We start from the raw sequence: 21765 nt of genomic DNA on the forward strand, positions 1-21765 counted from the left end.
TACTATATGTATGACCTAACTGTGATTTTCTAATATCTGAGATGGTTCATCATCATTCCTTTAGCTATGAAGTAGCATTTTATATACTATTATTCTACTATTTTTTTTTTTTTTTTTTTGTCATTATGAAAGTACAGAGTAATACGCAACTGGTGCACTCAAAAAACAAAAACAATATATATATATATATATATATTTGTAAAACACAAAGATGGCTAGAGCACACTGTATGTTTATCTCAAAGTTTTGTGTACTGCACTTGCCTGTTTCCTGTTTATGGTAGTGGTGGTTATAATATGGTCATTGTTCATTTATTTTTCCAAGTCATTGTTGTAAATTTGAATCTGTTTTTATCCTGTTTGTCTTTGTATTGTTCAAAGTCTTGCTCAATTGTATTGTCACTGTATTTGTATTAGTTGTGTTACATTTTATCAAAGAAATGTTTAAATTGAAATTTTGAAACTACATCACAAAAATAATTTGTAGTAATACCATATATAATTTAATGAACATACATATACACACAAAAGTATAAAGTGAAGAATATGAGATATACATGATCACAGTATTATTACCAAGCAAAGTGAACATAACTCAATTTGTGATGACTTATGTTTACATATCTTCCATACACATTAACAGTGCAATCAATCATAGTTCAAACAGAAATGCCATTTGCTTAAAATTAAAAATGGGTTTTACAGAAGCACAGTCTGGGGGAGTAGAGTGTGTTGGTTTTGTTGTTAGAATAGCACTAAAGTGTAAAATTGGAATTATATACCCTCAAAACTTTCTTCCATATTCCATTCTAATAATTAACCAAACTAAATCAATGTATTTTACAAGCATTTCAGCCTATACATTTCAACCTGCTAAGGATGGCACTGGACTGGCAACAGTAAAAAAGTTGGCTGATCTGAAGGAATAGTTCCCCAAAAAATTATCATTTACTCACCCTTATGCCATCTCAAACTTGTATGACTTTCTTTTTTCTGCAGAACACAAACAAAAATATTTTGATGGAGATAGGATTTGAATATATCCATACAATGCAATTCAATGGGGCATAGAGGTTTAAAAGTTAATCCATAAGACTCCAGTGATTTAATCCATGTCTTCTGAAGCGATATGATCGGTTTAAGGTGAGAACCGACCAAACTCCTTTACACTGTAAATCTTGACATCTGCAATCTCCTAGGTGTGATCATGTTATGAAGCTCAAAGTACACTTCCTCACACTTGACGCATGTCCAGAATGCTGTACACATGCTCTATTGGGCAACATTGACTTGAATTGTATGGATATTTTGATGGAGATATGATGTCAATATATCTTTTGTTTGCGTTCCCCAGAAGACAGAAAATCATATGCATTTGAGACAGCATAAGGGTAAGTAAATAATGAGAGAAATATGATTTTTGGGTGAACTATTCCTTTAACCAAACAGAGATAAAATCATTTTTACATTTCACTCCCACACCTTTTCACACAAAACAAAACTGCCAATGTCTAATCTTCTGATACACACAACATAAATACTGTATGTGGCTGGTTATAAGGTTTAGAGATTCATGTACATATATATAGGTCCATAGGTCCCAAATGTCTAGGTCTGTCCAGAAACAGTGTTCTCTTACAAGTTGCCACCAATATACCACAGTTAAAATATGTGAAGTTGAGCATTAGTTGTTCAGAATACATAATGCATTCCCTTAAACAAACATTGGGACAAGTAGCCTTACATTAAACATGGTGAAAAGAAAGTGTGAGAAAAATTTGCAAGCATGATTTAAAATATTTCATAATTTAATGCAAAAATTTGCTTAAATGCCAACAGGAAGATTAAATGGATAGTTCACCCCAAAATACATATTCGGTCATCATTTACTCACCCTCAAAAAGGTGCAATGAAAGTGCATGGTGACTGAGGCTAACATACTACCTAACACCTGTGTTCCGCAGAAGAAAAAAGTCAGATGGGTTTGCAACAACATGAGGGTGAGTAAATGATTCATTAAATAAATATTAAGTGTTATTTATTCTGCCAAAAACAGGAAAGCCTTCAGCTGCTGACATATGACCTCTAGTAGTAATATCTGAAAGAAATAAAAGAGGAAGGAAAGCAAACTTCCCTGGGTTGTGAATACAGACGAGAGACTCAGGCATTAGTATGCTGCTGGATTTAAGGAGGCAGTTGTGGAGTGTCCTCATTAAAATATAAAAATATGGAGGGAATGTTGTAACTTCCCTCAAAATAATAATAATAAATCAGACAAATCTTTCTACTTCTTACAGGGAATATGCAGCTTCTCAGTTATTTTACATTATATACATTTAAACAATGGCTTGAAATCTTTTTTGCTTTTTGATACATAATTTCTATTGTATTAAAATTACTTTTATTACGTATAGGGCTATCAAGGATAGTACAAGGACATGGAATTTAAGGGGTCCTCTGTTGATGGCCTTGGTTGTATGTAATAGTAGAGCATAGGTAAGGCACTTTTACTAACATCTTTTAGATCTGCCTGTACTAACACTCACACACAAACACACACATGCAAACACATGGATTAACACATGAAAACACTCACACACAGCCTACAGCCATGTGAAAGAGCAGCCTCCACCACAAAAGGAACTGGCCTGCTTTCTAACATTCACACTGAGTGTATAAACAGATCCTCTGTCAGAGCTTAAAGGCATAGTTCACCCAAAAATGAAAACTCTTACCATTTACTCACTCTTACTGTATGCTGTTTTAAACACATATGACTTTCTCCTGTGGAAGATAAAGGGAGATGTTAAAGACTTAAATACTCATTTTTTGTCCATTCCTAACATCTTTTGTCTTCCATGGGGGGAAATTTTTTTTGGGTGAACTATCCCTTTAACTTACTGTTGAATAACATTTGCAACATACTGACTGAACAGAGCTCATAGTGACATCAGTAGAATGTTGGGCCTTTTCAGTTGATGTCATTTCTTGATGTCATCAATGGCAGTTCATCGCTACATCAAACTACGTTACTACGCACTAGGAAGCAATGGCTAAAGCGCACTGTCATGGTGCGGTCACACTAGACTTTGTGCTCCATTTACCTCCATTCAAACGCACGTGACTACAGATGAGTGGAAATGCAAGGTCATGCGAAGAAGTTTCATCTTCTGTTGCATACAAAAGTTCAAATTTAGAAATTCTTATAACGAAAATGATATAGTGAAAAGATGTTTGAGTGTGGGTGAATGGAAACACAAGCATGTGACAAAGTTTTGTTTGTTAATGCATACAAAAAAGTTCAAGTTTGGTGAACTCTAACCTGCAAATTTGTGCAGGCGACAAAGACATTTGACCAGTAGAGAATCTAAAGTCACATGCATGGTTGTGGAATGGATGATATATTGTAAAACACTCAATGTATTATCCTTTATATATTCAAAACAAGCCCTAGAGCATGAAATAATTTCATATTGCCCATATTTGTTGCTGTGTCCCAAGTAATTTTGCATACTCAAAGCCTAGTGTAGCCGCACCTTCACACTCTGAAAACAAAATGTCTGATCCAATGGTCCTTTTGCACCAACAACTACAGAAGCCAGAAATGTGTGTTTTACAGGGTACACAATAATGGTCTCAGGCTATGCAGAAACAGGTAATGACACTGAAAACAAATGTTTTTTTTACAAGTGCTTTAAGAGTTTCCTTATTAGGCTTCACGTTAGCCCATTCTCATCAATATCCGATTAATTACACAGCTGTACACATTTCCCATGTTGTGAGTTTGATCATGCTTTGATTTAGAGAGGAATGTAATCAAGACCTCCTGATCTTTTCCGGAGTGTTATGGCTGGATCTAGGCATTCTGCGAGGAAAGCAGAGAACACAGCCCCCTGCTCTGAACATCAGAGTCAACATCAATGTGCCCTGCAGTACATAAAAAGTTTTTCTGTGTGTGTTCCTCAATGTTAGAACATTCACAGTTTTGATAGAAGTCTGGAGAATGCTGCCAAAGCTAGTGGGCAGACTCTTTGATGACCGTAGAAGCGATGGCATTGGGGGATGTTGATAGAGGGTCTCTTGAAGAGGGGGGTTTCTCTTCTTTAGGGGAACTGCTGGACTTCTGTGTGCCTGCAGCAATACCAGGTTTGGCTTCATCAGGAGTGTGTTCATTGGGGATCAGAGGAGCTGTGGGTTCCTGCATGAGGTAAAAGGACACCATTTCAAAGGATGGCAGATCACCTAATGACTAGTTGAATGAAACACCTTAAAAGGGATAGTTATCATTCCATTATCATTTACTCCCCCTCATGTTGTTCAAAACTTGTACGATTTTACTACTTCTGTGGAACACAAAAGATGTTAGGCAGACTGTTAGGGACTGACAGCCTCAGTCCCCTTTAAATTTCAGTTTATGATAAAAAGAGCAGCGTCAACATCCTTCAAAATCTTTCCTCTGGTGTTTCACGGAAGATAGAAAATCATACGGGTTTGGAATGACATGAGAGTAAGTAAATGAAATAATAAATTAATTTTCATTTTTAGATTAAATATGCCTTTAAGCAATTTATATTCCAGAACTCATTTTCACCAATGACTTTGACAATGACTAAATAAGGATTTTTAAAAATCAGTTTTTATAACTTGCATGCACTACGACCAATGGCACGCCAGCAAAATATATATAACAGTTGAGCAAAACTAGAAAAATTCATAATTAAAATAAAATTTTCCATGAATTTTAGGAATTACTACACTGCAAAAAATCACTTGCTTTCAGAGTATTTTGTCTTATTTTCCAGGAAAAATATCTAAACATCCTTAAAGCAAGAAAAAACAATACTTGAGAAGCAGAATGGCCTTCAGATATGAAGTCTTGTTTTCAGAGAAATCTCAAAACATTTGGTGGGGTTTACGCTTAAAACAAGGAAAAGCTATTTGCCAATGGGGTAACAAAAATAAACTTGTTTTCCCTTTGAATCAACTTTTCTTTTTTTCAAGTAAACATATATTGATTTAAGACTGTTTATAACTCCAAAATAAATGTTTTAATTCCTTGATGTTTCCAGGTTTTTCTTGAATGTGGAACTTGCTCGTCACACAAATCATGTGACAACTGATGTCCACAGATATATGATGGCAATAATTCCTGTTTAAAGCACTTTACATTATAACCTTCCAGTGAGGCTCAAAAAGGTGTGCATGAAACAAGATATCTACATGTAAATACCAACATATGACCTGATACACTGGAGAGAAAACACTCCCACTCTATTAAAAGAATGTTCCGGGTTCCATTCAATGTTAACATGAATAATATTTACGTCTTTTGATTGTACTTTTTTTTTTTTTAAACATTGTGTATTTCAACGTTTATGGACTGGTCCTATTCAATTCAATGTCCCTAAAGCTGGCATCACACAAGCCGATTTTTCCAGTGATTTTCAGGTGAGCTTCATTTACAAAATCACCAGCCAGGTGGGAGACGAAGCATGCATTACCATCTGCCAGCATGAGGTCGTTAATCACTTGACCATCAGGACTCCCTGCTGAGTTAATGGTTTTAGCAACAGGAACAAAAAGATCCAACATGACAGAAAAAAATCATTCTGTCACCAGGCATGCTCTTGTGTGCTCTTCAAGTGACCAATGAGCTTATTCTTTTACTGAAGAACTGAGGAAGGCTTTTGGCCAAAACATTTGTTTTTAAATTCCCTGCTGCTAAACAATTATAAAAAAAAAAATTCTAGAGACATTTTCAAAGTGCAGACCTTCTCTTATTTTACTGAAGTAATTACAAGACGTCAAGCTGATCTGAACATTTTCATCTACGATCACACTCAGTTGCATATCATCACAAATGCTGATTGTAATCCATTGTGATTCTGTCACCAAGAGTTTTTCCTGCGTTTTTCTCATACGCTATAATGACTAATCAAATCAAAAAGCGGAGGCACAACAGTCTGTTTTTGTTAAACTTAATTTCTTTACTCACTGTAAGCTGCATATGGACATTAGCGTTCTTCATCAAGCCTCAAGGGGATAAATACACAAATCACACAATTTCACAAGGTAAAGTTACGCCATGAATCCTTTCCTAAATCTACTCTATTACAATTGTTTATGTTCACGCGGTGCTCCTGTTGTTATTTTGGCAAGCTCCACGTGACAGGGAATCAGAGAGAGAGAGAGTTGTGGTGAATCACTATGTTTGTCACCCCTCCACCATTCTTTATCGGCAAGTGTGTCATACCTCCAACTGAAGAGAGCGAAATCTGCAACGAAACAGTCTGCCCGCATGTGTGAAACCCTCGGTCAAAATCAAGTTGTTTGGGGTCCGCTAGTGCGATGCCAGCTTTACTATAACCATGATTTTTGTTTATTTTTTTAATAAACAAGGGAAAAGTGAATTATTTTTTTGTGGTAATCAACATTATGCCACACATTTCTTTAAATGTATTTTCTGTTCAGAAACTCTCAGCAAAGTTTACATTCACCTGACCCAATTTAAAGATTCAAGTCTTTGCAGTTATGATGGACACAGACTGCATGACCACTTGCACTATGAAAGCCACATCAAGTTAAATAGCTTAATGCAGTTATTTACTCCACATGGTTCTTCTCCCTCTCCACTTCCCAGCTCTCACAGTAATTGATTTTGGATCTTTCTTGCAGACTCACGACGCAAAGCACACTATGGCAGCCAGAAACAAGGTTTGTGCTAAACATACATTCACTCATTCGCTTACACACTCTTAGTAATTGCTGCCTTACTGTGGTTTGTGGTGCAGGGTTGCTGCTTTTAGTGGTAGAAGCAACAGACACGTCAGATGGAGTGGAACTACATGCATCTTCCAACATCACACCTCTTCTGTCCAAAACACTACAAGGAGAGAAAGAGACATATAAACATACATGTAAAAATATAAAATACATTCCATGTGGTTTGAAATGTTATGTAATGCAATGACATCATGCATTTATGATCATACAAGTCTGACTTAAGTGTCCAAATTAGTGGTCGACCGATATGGGTTTTTTAATGGCCGATACCCATTTCCAGTGAGCAGGGTGGCCGATAATGCTGATATATCACACAATTTAATATAGCAAATAACAAGTACATAAAATTGCAAAAATAAATAAATAAACAAACTCTTATTTAGCACTATATTTACTCAATTTCACAATGAATCTTTAAAAAAAAAAATAAGACTGTTTTAAATGGTAGATGGCAGTTTCTACTAATTTTGGTTCAGTCATCCAATTTTAGTAATTTATTTGCACAAAGAAATTGTTAATATATTAGGCAGAAGGAAATAAAAAGTCGTCCTGCAACCACGGTTGGCATGTGCACATTAGCTATCGAATTTGCGCACTAAAGACCAAATCAAACTGAAGGGCTTTTACTTTGAAGTTGCTCTCACATGCTCGCTCAGAACCAGAAAGCAGCAAATAATTTACACAGATATCTCCTGCTCAGATTGTCACGGACTGACCATCATGTAACATTCGTACATCAGAGGAACTGAGTCTACTAATCACTAATCAAATACTTATTGGGGCCTCTGTACAAGGAAAACTACAATAATGCTCTTACCTGGGGTATGTAGGGCCACATAGAACCTCACAGCAGTTCTTGATGAAGTTCTTGTGACTGTATGGGTTCTGGATACGGTTCTTTCCTGACCACGAACCTTTGATCTGTGCAGTAGATATAAAGGACATTTTGAACTTCGAAAATAAAACTGGCAAAATGTCAGAACTGCCACTGACTGTAATCATCTGAATTCAACTTCAACTTTCTGCTGGCTCTTTTCCTTATACTCTAATTTTTTTATTTATTTTTTTATTTAATGGAACTTAAAAAGAATCTCTTCCCTGTTACGCTTTATTTAAAAGTGCAGCTCCAGTTCTAGCCATTCTTTCCCCATGGTTTTCAACTGATCTAGTCAATCACTTCAAGGTTCCTCATCTTAAGAAGGTAAAATAAGCTTTCTCTGCTGTTGCTGTTTCAACTGCTCCTACACAGAAATGTATGTATGCATCAAAGGAATGATAACCAGAATAAGAAATTCTCATTTAAAGTTTCAGCACTTCTTTATTTTGAAGAGTAATTAAAGCTGTTTTAAGCGATTTCTGCGGCAATAGCGGCAAAAACCGCAATTGCAAAAATAATAGCTGTATCCAAACAGGTTTCCTAAACATTCATGGTATTCCAAAAAATTACTTTCACCACTTTAGATTTAGTTTTAGTTTAGAAGTTAGTTCAGTTGTGTCTGAGTCAGAGTTTGATTGACAGCTATGTATGCAAGTACTGATATGTCGATAATTAGTCAGATCAAATTTAGATTAAATCAATGGAAAACGACTGTCACACCAAATTATTTGCAGCATCAGCAACTTTCTCTCATGCCTCCTCCCAAGAAGGGCCGGAAGGCAATTGCAGGGAAAAAAAAAGTGCTGTAAATTAATCATTAGGGTTGGGTGTGAAAGTGCCTTACCGCCAGAACTACAGATTGTGCAGTCTAATATAAGTAAATCAGAGCATAAATAACTCTAGCTGCTACAGAGAATCTAAGGACTATATATGCTTATATACTGTACGTGTGTTTATACATTACATATGTGTGTATGCGCATGTGTGCTTGATATTACACCTATAAATACTGTATACAGTGTACATAAAACCCATGTTAAGATGTCCTCTGTACTTGCTTATCACCGAGACCACACTGTTGCCAAGGCGACCGCTAGATCTAGTGTACTGAAATGCTCTAGGGCATGTGTTTATATTTCCAGCCATGTGACAGTAGCAGGAGTGAAGAACAGACAGTAGACTTTGGAACACACAGGAAAGAAACAAACTTACGTCCTCGTTGGTGGTCTGGTTGAGGGAGATCAAGTAGGTGTGGAAGCCAGTCAATCCCACCACAGACCAGAGGGTAAAGAAACAGACTAGAACCTCCAACACAGTGGAATGGGTAATTAAGAAAACAACATGCTCTGATTACATACGATACACTTTAAACAACACATTTCAATCAAATACTACTTGCAGTTCAAATTCGTTAGCTTTATAGGTGCCAGTCTCTATTTTGAACTGTTTTTGTACCATCAATCTCCCCATAAAAAAAAATATTAAAAAAATCATCTTAAACTGGTAACTGTGTTTTGAAACATAGCTGGTTTCTAGGTGTTCCAAGCTGGTCAATGGCTGGCTGACCAGCTACCATACTCCAAAAACCAGCTAGACCACCTCAAATTTGTATGACCAGATGGTTTGTTGCTGGTCCAGGATGGTCCAGCAGTTTGGACCATCAAATGACCAGCTTAAACTAGCAACAATGCTCAAAAACACAGTTGCCATCTTATCCCAGCAGAGTCTGTTGACAACAGAATAAATATTGAAATTTGATATACGAGTCTGCTTTGTTTGGTGATACAAATGGTTCAATGTGCTGCCATTATGACACACGTCTAAACAATAATAGCTCTGTGCCTGTTCAAATATAATCAAATTATGTGTAATGTAAACAAACATATCAGTTTATTGGTATAGATTTTCATTAAATCATTCAAAGCATGATGGTTTTATGATGAGCTCATTTCGTTTTCAAATTTTCAATGACTGGCTCTGGGGTACAGATGTAAGGATATGTTCCAGGAGTTTCTTTAAGAGTACTGACAAATCCCGAGTCCACAGAACCTGTAAAACACACAAGACTTGATAAATGCTCCAACATGCAACACACAGCATCAGACATGCATCTCTCTTGCTCTCTCCCATCATTACATGAAATGTTCAGAAGATATTCGCACATAAACCCACCCACAGTCTGCCAGATCTGATAAGTTTGCACTTTCCATTTATATGCACCTTTTCAAATATAGTGTCATAAAAAGGTTCAAATCTTCATCCAAAACATTCTGACATTATTTGCTCACCCTTATGTTATTCCAAACCTGTCTGCTGTTATTTTTTCAGTGGAACACAAAAATGGGAATTTTGAAGAATCTTCACACAGCTTTTTTCTATACAATGAAATTTATAGTGATCACAACTGTCAAGCTACAAAAACGACAAAAAGCACTATAAAACACCATAGAATTAGTCCATATGACTCTTGTGCTATAATGGGAACCAGAAACAGTAATTGTATAGACGGTGGCAGCTTTAAAATGCTCCTTATGCGTTCAACCGAAAAACAAAAAAAAACAGCGTACAGGTTTGGAATGACATGAGGGTGAAAAAAATAATTAAATAATTTACATTTTTGGGTTAATCATTTCTTTAAAAAAAAAAAAAAAAAGGCAAGTCAGTGTGTTTAAGGGAATAGTTATCCCAAGAAACTCAACATCTGTCATAATTTACTCACCCTCATGTTGTGCCAAACCCATATGACTTTCTTTTTACACAGAACACAGAGAGAGATGTTTTAATGAAGATCCAGTTTTATTTTTCAATACAATGGCAGTGGATAACTTTACAGCATAAAAAAGGACCCAAAAGGATCACTTAAAGTGAGAGACTATTCACTGTCATTGTATTGAAAAAAAAATAGATGGACTGAAATATTCATTAACTTTCTCTTTTTTTGTTTCGAAGGTTTGGAATGACATTAAGATGAGTAAATTACAACAGAATTTAAATTTTTCGGTGAACTAATTCTTTACTCTAAATTAAGATCAAAAGCTCAGAGCAAATTGTCAAGCTTTACATCCATTCATGCAGTCCGATGGAATTCGGCCTCTCTTGCTCTCTTTCTCTCTCTCTCTTCTGTCTTTTGAGACACATTGAGTAGAGGAAGATCAAAGAAGGACTTAAAAATAGTGGGAAAGACAGCAGCTATTTACAAGCACAGTGGCTCATCCAATATCCTGAACATCTCTGACTGTAACATGCCTCCTGAGAAAACTCATGGCTCCTGTATTCACTTGCATTTATAGTCGCTTACGGGAACTTGTTTTCCCAGAAGCCATGGTCATTAAACTGATGGACCATCTGTGCATTTAAAATAGGTACTGATGTTATTAATGTAATTTCCTCTTTCAAATAATCAGATTCTGTATGTCAACAGTGAAGATACACATTTAAAATATTGTAGTCACAAGACACTTATAAAAAGAACATAAATAGTGCAGACACATACAGTATGTTCTAGAACACTTACAAGTCACACATGCCAAACTATATTGGAGATTCACAAGCTTTTTCTTGCCTTGATACTTACGTAGAACAACATGGACAATGTTGAAGACAAAGATATAGATGGTGAGCAGAGATAGGGAGAGTGTAAACAGGTAGAAGTATCTGTAATTCCTCTTTCCTACACAGTTTCCAACCCAGGGACAGTGATGGTCAAAACGGTCTAATGGAAAGATAATGAAGAGGAGAATTAAGAGTATTTATGAATGAATAAAGATAAATGAAAAGCTTTAAATTGTGAAAGACAGTTTCTACATTACATTCTTCTATTGGAGAGTCAGGCTAGGCTATATACTGTAGCTTAAGAAAATTATATTTTGATATATTTTAGACTTTATGATATTTGATATACATCTATATCTAAATAGAGGAAACATTATCTTAACCAAGCAACCATTGTTGCTAAGAAGATTTAAAATGTTTAATGCAATAAGTAAAATAAAGTAAAAATTTCGTTAAAAATAATCAAGGCATGTTTTCCACTATGTTTTTCACTAAATTAACACAATAAGAATACTATTGAGTCACTTCCATTGTATACACCAATATATCAATACAGACATAAACAGCAATATTTACAGTACTTATATATTATTTTACAAAAACATTTTAAAGCATGGAAAATGCCACACAGCGACTTGCCACAATAATTTTTTTTTCACTAGCCTAATGTCATGCTCTTTAGGAAACTTAATTGCCAAATAAAAAGTGCATTGTAAATCAATGCAATATTCCAGATATAGCTTGCTATATTGCCAGCAAAATTACTGAGAATATGTATGAACATTCCTTATACACCACCCAGCCCTAATTGATGAGTGTGGATCTATTTGGCAGAAACGGGCAGATATTTTAACTGCTAAGAGGGAGATGGTATACTAAACCAGAGATTGTGTATGTGTATGTGGGCATGTGTGTGTGGCAGACCATCTAAAGCAGGTACAGGCCGCCCAAACAAATGGTGCTGTGTTGAGGATGACTGTGCAAGCTGAGGCCTTGGTGAAATCTCTAATATCACCATATGTATCTCACTAACCTTGCAGTGTGTGTGCATGTGTGTTTGTGTGTGTAAGGCTGCCTGCTGTCTGACTCATCTCTCAACAATTCAATATTACACTAAAGTATCAAATGGCACACATATGCAACCATATCAAAGGTCAGGTTGGTTTAGAATTCTTATGTGAAGATTTCATGAAAAAATTGATATCTGTAATATCTGGATGGTTGTTAAGTGATTGATATGGTGTTCTGGGTAGCTGCTTACTGGCCCTCAACGACGCTCTTTTTTTTTGGGGGGGGGGGGGGGGGGGTCTTTCTTTATTTTATAGGACAGTAGAGTATAACAGGAAAGTAGGGTTGAGAGAGAGAGAGGGGGGGGGGGAGCTGGATCAGGATATGACCCAGGTTGGACTCGAACCTGGGTCCCCGTGAGAAAACAGCTCCCATATGTCCTGAGCGCCACAGCACAGCCCACTGCACCATGGCTCAGACAAAGGCGGTCATTTTTAATGCAGAAACACTGCACAGATGAAAGCACAATGGGTCTTCCCTGAGCTCTTGGTGGAGTTCAGTCAGACACACTCACCCACACAGTTGTCACAAATGCTGCAGTGGGAAGCACGAGGAGGCCTGAAGATTTTGCAGGTGTAGCAGTACTTCAGTTTGACGATCTGATTGTTGATTTGCACGTTCTTGATCCGGGGAGGAGGCCGCTGTCCGGCCAGGACGTTCCCATTGGCTGCCTCTGCGAGAGAAGGGTAGAAACAGTTAACGTGGCAACCGGCAGCCACTCCCGTTGATTAAGATTCATATGCATGACACACAGCACAGCCGGCGATGTTGGAATGTCACAAGGCTGGGAAGACATAAAAATAAATTAGAACCGTGAATTTTGAGAGTGTGTGTGGCTTTGTCACATGAGGTCACACATTCATGTACAGAATAGTTATTCATGATAGTGCTGATGGTGCTGTTATAATGTTGCATAATGGTTTTGGAATTAATGGTCTTGCCATGTCGGTATGCTTGATGCTACACATTGATTGAGATTAAAATGCTCTTTTTATCTGTTCTGATTTATTTTCAGTTTAGTAATTTAATCGGAATTTCTTCGAAAAATACTTGGTGTGGCCTGCCTCTTACCCCCTAAAAATTACAAGTACAGTGCTGTGAAAAAATATTTGCCCTCTTCCTGATTTCTTCTATTTTTGTGTACGTTTCTTACTAAATTGTTTTAGATCTTCAAACAAGATAGAACATAAAACAAAGGCAACCTGAGTAAACACAAAATACATTTTTCAAATATATATTTTATTATTGATGCAAAAAGTTATCCAACACCTGTATCACCTATGTGAAAACTAACTGCCCCCTTAAACTTAATAGCTGGTTGTGCCACCTTTAGCAGCAACAACTGCAACCAAACACTTCCGATAACTGGAGATCAGTCTTTAACAGCGCTGTGGTGAAATGTTGGCCCACTCTTCTTTGCAGAACTGTTTAGTTCAGCCACACTGGAGTGTTTTCGAGCATGAACTGCCCGTCCTGCCACAGCATCTCAATCGGGTTCAAGTCAGGACTTTGACTAGGCCACTCAAAAACTTTAATTTAGCTTCTTTTGAGCCATTCAGTGGTGGACTTATGTCTATGCTTTGGATCATTGTCTTGCTGCATAATCCAGTTGCGCATGAGCTTCAACTCACGGACTGATGACCGGACGTTCTCCTTTAGGATCTTCTGGTAGAGAGCAGAATTCACGTTTCCCTCAATTATTGCAAGTTGCCCTGGCCCTGAAGCAGAAAAGCATCCCAGCACCATCACACTACCATCACCATGCTTAACCGTAGGTAGTATGTACTTTTTGTGGAAATCTGTGTTTGATTTATGCCAGATGTAATGGGACCCCTGTCTTCCAAACAGTTCCACTTTTGACTCATCAGTCCACAGAACATTCTCCCAAAAGGTTTGAGGATCATCAAGGTGTTTTGGCAAAATTCAGATGAGCCTTAATGTTATTCTAGGTTAGCAGTGGTTTTTGCCTCGCCACTCTTCCATGGATGGCATTTTTGGTCAGTGTCTTTCCTTGGATGATTTTTTGTGACTTCCTGGATGAGTTGTCGCTGTGCTCTTGGGAGGAATTTTGGAAGGTCGGCCACTTCTGGGAAGGTTCACCACTGCACTAAGTTTTCTCCATTTGGAGATAATGGCTTTCACTGTGGTTCTTTGGAGTCCAACAACCTTTGAAATAGCTGTGTAACCCTTCCCAGACTGATGTATTTCAATCACCTTTTTCCTCTTCATTTCTGGAATTTCTTTTGACCTTAGCATAGTGTGCTGCTGGGTAAGACCTTTAGCAAACTTCAAAAAAATTTATATTTAAGTGTTGTTTTAATTGAACAGGGCTGGCAGTAATCAGGCCTGGGTGTGTCTAGTCCAGTTGAACCCCATTCTGAATGTAGTTTCATATATTTGGGGATTTAGTAACTAAGGGGGCAAATACTTTTTCATACATGCACAGTTGGTATTGGATAACTTTTTTACTTCATTAATTAACATTATCATTTAAAAACTGTATTTTGTGTTTACACCGATTGCCTTTGTTTTATGTTAGATTTTGTCTGAATTTTGAAAAAATTTAGAATGAGATATGCACAAAATCAGAAGAAATCTTTTTCACAGCACTGTATGCCCATGTGCACAATTTCCATAAGGCATTTTAGAAGGGAAAAATATTACAAGTGCTTGAAAAGCATCACTGTTTTGATATATACAGGTGCATCTCAATAAATTAGAATGTCGTGGAAAAGTTCATTTATTTCAGTAATTCAACTCAAATTATAAAACTCGTGTATTAAATAAATTCAATGCACACAGACTGAAGTAGTTTAAGTCTTTGGTTCTTTTAATTGTGATGATTTTGGCTCACATTTAACAAAAACCCACCAATTCACTATCTCAAAAAATTAGAATACATCATAAGACCAATAAAAAAATCATTTTTAGTGAATTGTTGGCCTTCTGGAAATTATGTTCATTTACTGTATATGTACTCAATACTTGGTAGGGGCTCCTTTTGCTTTAATTACTGCCTCAATTCGGCATGGCATGGAGGTGATCAGTTTGTGGCACTGCTGAGGTGGTATGGAAGCCCAGGTTTCTTTGACAGTAGCCTTCAGCTCATCTGCATTTTTTGGTCTCTTGTTTCTCATTTTCCTCTTGACAATACCCCATAGATTCTCTATGGGGTTCAGGTCTGGTGAGTTTGCTGGCCAGTCAAGCACACCAACACCATGGTCATTTAACCAACTTTTGGTGCTTTTGGCAGTGTGGGCAGGTGCCAAATCCTGCTGGAAAATGAAATCAGCATCTTTAAAAAGCTGGTCAGCAGAAGGAAGCATGAAGCTTCCAAAATTTCTTGGTAAACGGGTGCAGTGACTTTGGTTTTCAAAAAACACAATGGACCAACACCAGCAGATGACACTGCACCCCAAATCATCACAGACTGTGGAAACTTAACACTGGACTTCAAGCAACTTGGGCTATGAGCTTCTCCACCCTTCCTCCAGACTCTAGGACCTTGGTTTCCAAATGAAATACAAAACTTGCTCTCATCTGAAAAGAGGACTTTGGACCACTGGGCAACAGTCCAGTTCTTCTTCTCCTTAGCCCAGGTAAGACGCCAGAAGTGGCATAACAATAGGAATACGACAACTGTAGCCAAATTCCTTGACACGTCTGTGTGTGGTGGCTCTTGATGCCTTGACCACAGCCTCAGTCCATTCCTTGTGAAGTTCACCCAAATTCTTGAATCGATTTTGCTTGACAATCATAAGGCTGCGGTTCTCTCGGTTGGTTTTGCATCTTTTTCTTCCACACTTTTTCCTTCCACTCAACTTTCTGTTAACATGCTTGGATACAGCACTCTGTGAACAGCCAGCTTCTTTGGCAATGAATGTTTGTGGCTTACCCTCCTTGTGAAGGGTGTCAATGATTGTCTTCTGGACAACTGTCAGATCAGCAGTCTTCCCCATGATTGTGTAGCCTAGTGAACCAAACTGAGAGACCATTTTGAAGGCTCAGGAAACCTTTGCAGGTGTTTTGAGTTGATTAAATGATTGGCATGTCACCATATTCTAATTTTTTGAGATAGTGAATTGGTGGGTTTTTGTTAAATGTGAGCCAAAATCATCACAATTAAAAGAACCAAAGACTTAAACTACTTCAGTCTGTGTGCATTGAATTTATTTAATATACAAGTTTCACAATTTGAGTTGAATTACTGAAATAAATGAACTTTTCCACGACATTCTAATTTATTGAGATGCACCTGTGTAATATATATATATATATATATATATATATATATATATATATATATATTAGGGGTGTAACGGTGCATGTATTCGTCCCGAACTGTCCCAGTACTGACGTCATGGTTCGGTGCATGCAGTCAGACGAAGAATACATCCGAGTCAGTCACAGGCGATCCACTCCAATCCAGAAGGGGGCGCGCGCGGTAATGCAACACTGTTTGCTAACCGCCACAACAGGAAAAAGAGCACAAGAAGAAGAGACCATCTATGCACCAACCCAAAACAAGAATGGCTTCTCCTAATGCACAAGCTTTATTTTTTATTATTCTATTTATTTTTTACTTTTATAACACAAGAGATGCTTTTCAGTTTTGTAGCTGATTGTGACCAAATACCTTTTGTTTTTTTATCAACCCTACAAAAAAATATGTCCTGTGCAAGAGAGCATTCTGTTTACTGCTTAGTGCTTAATACACTAAAGGATGCTGTATTGTACCAACTACCTCAGGAGGGACTAAATGCCGCTAGGTGGAACAAACTGTAATTTGCACAACTGTCTGTTCAAAATAAATGAAAAGAAAACTAGCATTTGGGATTTGTTGCTTTTCCTGTTGTACCGAACTCGTATCGAACCGTGACTCGTAAAACCGAGGTACCTACCGAACCGTGACTTCTGTGTACTGTTACACCCCTAATATATATATATATATATATATATATATATATAATATATATATATATATATATATATATTTAAGGTTAAGAATGGTCTGAATATCTCCCATTTACTTACAATGAAAGAATAGTAAGCATTTAAAATGTATCAGCAATGACGTTATCATAATATTTCCATACTGAATTCGATTGGTCTTTTTTTTACATCTTTTTGCATACTGAATTGTGATTAGTCTTCTTTGCATATATTTAACCATTTATAGACACCTTTACACTGCGTGATTGTGTTGATTGTCTTGCATAGCAGACAAGATGCACAGTGAATGTCATGAAAACAGCAAAATAAGGCTCTGATGTTGTATTTCGTTTGTGCAGATCTAGAGCCTTAAACCTATGCTTGACTCAAAGGGATCGTTCACCCAAAAATGAAAATTCTCTCATGATTTACTCTTCCTCCTGGCATCCCAGATGTGTATGACTTTTTTCTGCAGAACATAAATTAAGATTCTCCTCCCTGCCCAGTAGGGGGCGATATGCACAAAGAATGTGAATCACCAAAAACAGAAGAAGAAGAAAGTAAAAGTGGAGATTGAGCAGGGAGGAGAATTTATAGTAAAAAATTACTTAAATATTGGTCTTATCATATTACCCACACCTATCATATTGCTTCTGAAGATATGGATTTAACCACCGGAGTCATCTGGATTACTTTTATGTTGCCCTTATGTAGATTTTGGAGCTTCAATATTTTGGTACATTCACTTGCATTGTATGGACCGTCAGAGATGAGAAATTCTTCTTACAATCTTCGCTTGTGTTCAGCAGATAAAAGAAAGGCATACACATCTTGGATGGCATTAGGGAGAGTAAATTATGAGAGAATGTTCATTTTTGGGTGAACTAACCCTTTAAACTACCTACACTTACCTAAAATATTATTATTTTGTGCCTTACAAGTCCTGGTATGTCAAGTCCTTCAGAAAATGCCAACCTAGTGGCTATTTATATCATAAAGATTTTATTAACTCTATTAACTCCATTTACTTCTGTTTCTGTCAACTTGAATATAGAGGTATAAAAGACATGGGCCACTGAAATGGGCAATTCGTCTTTTCTATATCCTCTTCTTTATTAGTGTTTGCTCAAAATGACTCACTTTCAACGCCTCTGATAGCAACATTATCGAAGTCAAAGTGCTTCTTTAAAACACAAGCCTCTTATTCCATCATGCTGTGGAAAAAAAAAAAAAACGTAATTTCCTTACATCTGTCTGCCTCTGCACTTTAGTACTCCAGAGAGATGGTAGCATTAGCATGTACTCAAAAGGCACAAAGGGCAGAACCACACAGCTGCCTCTTAATCCACATGCCTGGGTTGGCTAAAATGGCACATCTGTGCTTGCATCTGATCCAGCATCAGCCACTTTTAATCAGTCACACATACATTCATCTAAAAATAGCATATTAAAGCTGGTATATTGAAACAGAGCTGAGACAGGAGAGGAAATTTGTATAGAAAAATCAATCTATGCCTCACTGCAGTACTTAAACAAATTGGCTCTTTTTTTAGACAGAGATTGCAGATCAACTCTGAATGTGAATTGCTCTGTTCCAAAACGTGAGCTGCCTGAAAGCAGCATTTTAAGGCATTGTAGGCACACGTGTGTGGCACGCAGAGCTGCTGTCTATATAGAACAGTCCAAAATCAGCCACTTATGATGTTCCATGACAGTTAGAATGCTGCCTTTGAATCACTAGGTTATGGAACAGAGATCATATTTTGTACCAGAGTCAGTGAAAACAAGGGTTTGAGGATATTTATTGACATTAGAGAATACTCTGGTTTATCAGGAGGACTATTAGAGATAATTATATCTTGGTTTAGTAAACATCAGTAATAACAAATGCTGCACCGCCCCGGACACATCTGAGCATTAGCCGTGGTACTGATGTATAACAGCGGTGCTCTCATTTAAAAGAGAAAGGGAGGGAGTAGGTAAGAGGAAGGAAGAGAGAGAACAGAAAAAGTGAAGAACAGAAAGGCAGAGATAGGAGGGGGCTACATGAAGGGAACTGGATTCATCTTTACTGTAGTCAAGATCTTCTAATCAGTACATGGAACGGTTGGTGACTGAACTGCATCAGGCAATATTCCCATAGAGACAAGTGAGCCAAGACTACATTAATGAATCATTAGAAGCAAAATTAGAAAGATGGGAGCAGCTCATCAAGTTAATCTAATCCAATTAGTCTGCTGCAATGACGCTAACTTTTGTGACATTCAAAGTAGGACAAGTTAGCAAAAAACTATAAATACCCTATTTTTACTTTTTACTTTTGTGTAAAACATTTTACCCACTGTAGTGAAAAGAGTGGAGTTTGTTGCAGGCTAAGTGCACATTTTTACCCTTATAGCAACTAATTATTGCAATTCATTCCTTTAATGTGGATGAAGTTGGAAAATAACTTTCATTTTTCAGTTGTGATTAAAGGTTTAGACTTTTTCTTTCACTATTCTAGAGTGAATGCTTGTGCAGATTTTTCATTTCAGAAAAATCCTCGCTATTTGAAAATAATTGTTTTTAACAGACAAATGTCTCCAGTGAGACTCAATAGTTGCTGTCAAACACTCCTGCAGAAGACACAACTTTAATTCGGAATAGTCATAATACTGGTTTCTGTCCAAGGGAGTTGACATTTGGTATTGTTTGGGTGTATCCGATTTCTTAATCTTAAAATTAAATGTACCTCAATGTCATAAAACAAAATGCCTCCTTGCATTGTTCTTCAATGTTCTGATGTTATCATAAAATAGTAAAACAACATACACCGATCAGCCACAACATTAAAACCACCTGCCTAATATTGTGTAGGTCCCCCTTGTGCCGCCAAAACAGCACCAACCCGCATCTCAGAAATAGCATTCTGAGATGATATTCTTCTCACCACAATTGTACAGTGCAGTTATCTAAGTTACTGTACACTTTGTCAGTTTGAACCAGTCTGGCCATTCTCTGTTGACCTGTCACATCAACAAGGCATTTCCATCCACAGAACTGCCGCTCACTGGATATTTTTTGTTTTGGCACCATTCGGAGTAAATTCTAGAGAAATTCTAGTTGTGTTTGAAAATCCCAGGAGATCAGCAGTTACAGAAATACTCAAACCAGCCCATCTGGCACCAATAATCATCCATGCAATTATCTAATCAGCCAATCACGTGGCTGCAGTGCAGTACATAAAATCATGCACATACGGGTCAGGAGCTCCAGTTAATGTTCACATAAACCATCAGAATGGGGAAAAAAATGTGATCTCAGTTATTTGGAACGTGGCATGATTGTTGGTGTATAAGTGTTCCACGTCAGTCAGAGCTGTGAAATCTGTAGTGCTGTACACTAGAGATCTAGCTCAACCTCAAAACTAGGGATGCATCGATCCGATAGCTGGATCAGTATCGGCTCCGATACTGAAGCTTTTAGATGGATATGGTATCGGTCCGACAAGCCCGATCCAAATCCGATACTGTGTGTTAGTCATGTTTGTTAGTGTCAAGCTCCAAAAATGACATAAAAGAACCATAAAAACACCATTAAAGCAGTTGATATGACTTGTGCATTTTATTCAAAGCCACTTGAAGATGTGCGATAGCTCTGTGAATCACAAAAGGCTGTGTTTAATGAGTAAATATATAGTATGTGCCGTGCCAGCACATTAGTGAATGGTGCTGCTCTGTTGACACAAACTCAGGCACAGGCCGGTGATGCACTTGCGGCTATTTTTAGCCTTCATAGCGGTGCGCAATATTTGAGCGCTACTCAAGAATACCATCTCAGATGTAGATGCTCAATAGTTCGGTTCACTTATAATATGCATTTAGAATGGCACCAGAGGTACATTTTACCAGAATTTGAATAAGAAGCTAATTAAACTACTGTGCTAAATAATAAACTTGCCTACAAACAGACACATACAGGACTTCCTGGAGAGTTTAGAATGTCAAAATAAAAGCGTGAGGGTTTAAAAATTTTAATTTAAATATATTACTGTTGTATTTAAAATTAAAAGTCAACAATAATAATATTAATAATTTATTATTATTATTATTGTCATCATTAGTATTTGTTTACAATTTATAACAATATTTAAGTTGAATGGGTTCCAAAAAATAACTGTGTGAATGAAAAGTGAACTGATGTCTTACAACTAAATTGAACAAAAAAAAAGAGATCGAATCCATTAAAGTCCAGATACAAGTTGAAACATTTTTGAAAAAAAAAAAAAAAAAAACTAAAAAAAAAAACACTAGTTTCTTTCTACTGAAGACTTGAAAGACTGGAATTACTGTTAATTTTGCTGCTACATTATCCAGTATACTAGTTAATAATAAATTGTTTCTTAATAAGCAATACATTTATATTGAAATAATGTGTAGTTAGAGGTTGGCATTTCTTTACATTTTAAAGAGTACTCCCAATTAGTTCCACATAATAATGTAAAGATATTCTAAACCGATTATGCAAAAAAACAACACTGGTATCGGCTTGGGATTGGTATCGGCCGATACTGAG

The 21765-nt window shown here is 37.0% G+C and overlaps 1 protein-coding gene across 1 annotated transcript in view; it reads right to left on the reverse strand.

The window, feature by feature from the left end:
* Positions 1–13: 13 nt before the first annotated feature.
* The window catches only part of LOC127417701 (palmitoyltransferase ZDHHC9-like), a 35950-nt gene continuing 14198 nt past the window's right edge, over positions 14–21765 (reverse strand). The window contains exons 3-9 of the mRNA XM_051657874.1: positions 12794–12952; positions 11234–11371; positions 9660–9708; positions 8872–8974; positions 7600–7703; positions 6774–6882; positions 14–4197 (exon numbers count right to left, since the gene is read on the reverse strand). Of these exons, the coding sequence (XP_051513834.1) occupies positions 4015–4197; positions 6774–6882; positions 7600–7703; positions 8872–8974; positions 9660–9708; positions 11234–11371; positions 12794–12952 (845 nt within the window). The 3' untranslated portion in view covers positions 14–4014. The remainder of the gene's footprint in view (positions 4198–6773; positions 6883–7599; positions 7704–8871; positions 8975–9659; positions 9709–11233; positions 11372–12793; positions 12953–21765) is intronic.

This window comes from Myxocyprinus asiaticus, chromosome 27 (assembly GCF_019703515.2).
Source record: "Myxocyprinus asiaticus isolate MX2 ecotype Aquarium Trade chromosome 27, UBuf_Myxa_2, whole genome shotgun sequence".
NCBI classification, from domain to species: domain Eukaryota; kingdom Metazoa; phylum Chordata; class Actinopteri; order Cypriniformes; family Catostomidae; genus Myxocyprinus; species Myxocyprinus asiaticus.